The 2,055-nt window shown below is 61.2% G+C and overlaps 1 protein-coding gene across 1 annotated transcript; it reads right to left on the bottom strand.

Annotated features, from left to right (window-relative positions):
• Positions 1–272: 272 nt before the first annotated feature.
• LOC310923851 (HLA class II histocompatibility antigen, DR beta 5 chain-like) lies at positions 273–1,852 on the bottom strand (the record flags this gene model as incomplete). Its single annotated transcript, XM_083885774.1, has 3 exons — positions 273–557; positions 974–1,243; positions 1,840–1,852. Coding segments are annotated over 3 exons (568 nt in total), but the record flags the coding sequence as incomplete, so codon positions are not given.
• Positions 1,853–2,055: the final 203 nt, after the last annotated feature.

Genomic DNA, 2,055 nt, shown 5'->3' with positions numbered 1-2,055 from the left:
CCCCGCTTGCCCCTCCCCCAGCTCCTCCCAGCCCCTCCAGCCTCACTCCAATCCCTCCCACTTCCACCCGCCGCCCCCAAACTCCCTCCCGGCGCCCACCAGCACCCCCGGGACCCCACACCCCCCTCCCCAGCATCCTCCCGACTCCTGCTCAGCCCTTCCACAGCCCCCAGCCCCTCTCCCAGGTTCAACCAGGATCTCTCCAGTTCCCTCCCACTCGCTCCCAGCACACGCCGGTGCCTCTGCCAGCCCGGCCAGTGGCTCCCCCGTACCCCAGTGGCGCCTCAGGGGCTGCTCCAGGCTGACGTGCTCCACCTGGCACGTGTAGCTCAGCCCGCGCCGGGGCGGCGTTTCCAGCAGCACCAGCAGCTGGTGGCTCCAGTCCCCGTTGGGGACCACGTCGGTGGCCACCACCTGGCCCGACAGCTCCTGCTGGCCCTCGAACCACCTCACCTGGATGTGGGCGGGGTAGAAATCCATCACGGAGCACAGCAGGCCTCTGGCACTGCCGCCCTGCGAGCTGGAGGGCAGCAGCGAGATGGAAACGCTGGGGGGCACTGGGAGAGAGCGGGGACACACTGGGATCAGCTGGGGGCCACTGGGAGAGAGAGGGGAGGGGCGGTGTGGGCTTGGGAGGAGCTGGGAATGGACTGGGAGGAACTGGGATGGTCTGGGAAAGACTCAGATTGACTGGGAATTGACTGGGAGTGACTGGGAATGGACTGGGAATGGACTAGGAGGGACTGGGATAAGGTAGGATGGATTGGGAATGGACTGGAGGAGTCTGGGCATGGACTTGGACGGACTGAGATGGACTGGGATAATCTCGGGGGTCCCGGTGAGGGACAGGAGGCCCCGGGGATGGGCCCAGGGACGGCTGAGGGCTCTGTGGTGATTCCCAGGGAGGGTTTGAGGGGCTCCAGGGTCACTGCCAGGGCAGGGCCTGAGGGCACACGCTCTGCCCCACGCTCACCCCTGCGCTCCACAGTGAACAGGGCATCAGTCTTGTAGTTGTGCCGGCAGTACCTGTCCACTTCACTCCGAAAATACTCAGTTTTTTCCGGGTCGCTGTTCCTGTGCCGGGCCTGTTTCTCTCCATCCGGAGTGAGCCCCACAAAGTGCCCCACGTCGCTGTCGAACACCACGTCCTGCTCCCGGTTGTAGATGCTCCTCGCTACGTACCTCACCTTCTCCGTGCCGTTAATGAAGTGACACTCGTACTTATACATCTGCTGGAACACCCCTGGGTGTGCAGGACACAGGTCAGCGGGTGCCCCCCCAGCACTACACCCCCACAATCCCAGTGCCATCCCATAATTTGGGAAGCCTTTTCCACGGCCTCAGGTCAAATGCAGAGTTTTCCTGGGGGGTCAGTGCCTGTCAGCACAGAAAGTCTGAAATTCTCATTCTCCAGGGCTCCAAGCAGTGCCGAGCCCAGGGGCAGAATGAGCTCCCTGCTCCTGCTGGCCACACCACTCCTGATCCAGGCCAGCAGCCCTTGGCCTTCTCGGCCCCCAGGGCACACTGCTGGCTCGTGTCCAGCTGCTGTCCCCAGTGTCCCCAGGTCCCTTTGTGCCCGGCCACTGTCCAGCCACACCGTGCCCAGCCCGTGGCGCTGCAGGGGTTAATGTGGCCAAAGGGCAGGACTGGGCACTTGGACTTGTTAAACCTCATCCTGTTGGGCTGTGCCCGTCCATCCAACCCTTCCTGCTCTGCTCTTCCTCCTCCTCCTCCTCCTCCTCCTCCTCCCCTTTGTGCCCCTTTTCCCGTGGGACTCGCAGGATCCTCCTCATGGGATTTCCATCCCCAGTGGGTGGATGGGGCTGGTGGGTTCCTCACCTTCCCCCGGCATCTTTGGAGCCCAAAGATTTGGACATCCTCGGCTCTGTCAGCACGACATTTTTGTGCCACATTTAATTATACAGAGAACGATCAATCTTTAATCAAGGGTGTTTCTCCCGACCACTCTATATACAAAAATCAGACTGATTAGTGTGATTGTATATTTTTAAAATTATCTCTGCATTTAATGATTTATTTTACCAGCACATGGGT

Source organism: Zosterops lateralis (assembly GCF_965231275.1).
Source record: "Zosterops lateralis genome assembly, contig: HAP1_HAP1_SCAFFOLD_454, whole genome shotgun sequence".
Lineage (NCBI taxonomy): Eukaryota > Metazoa > Chordata > Aves > Passeriformes > Zosteropidae > Zosterops > Zosterops lateralis.
This window is presented reverse-complemented; position numbering and strand designations above follow the sequence as displayed.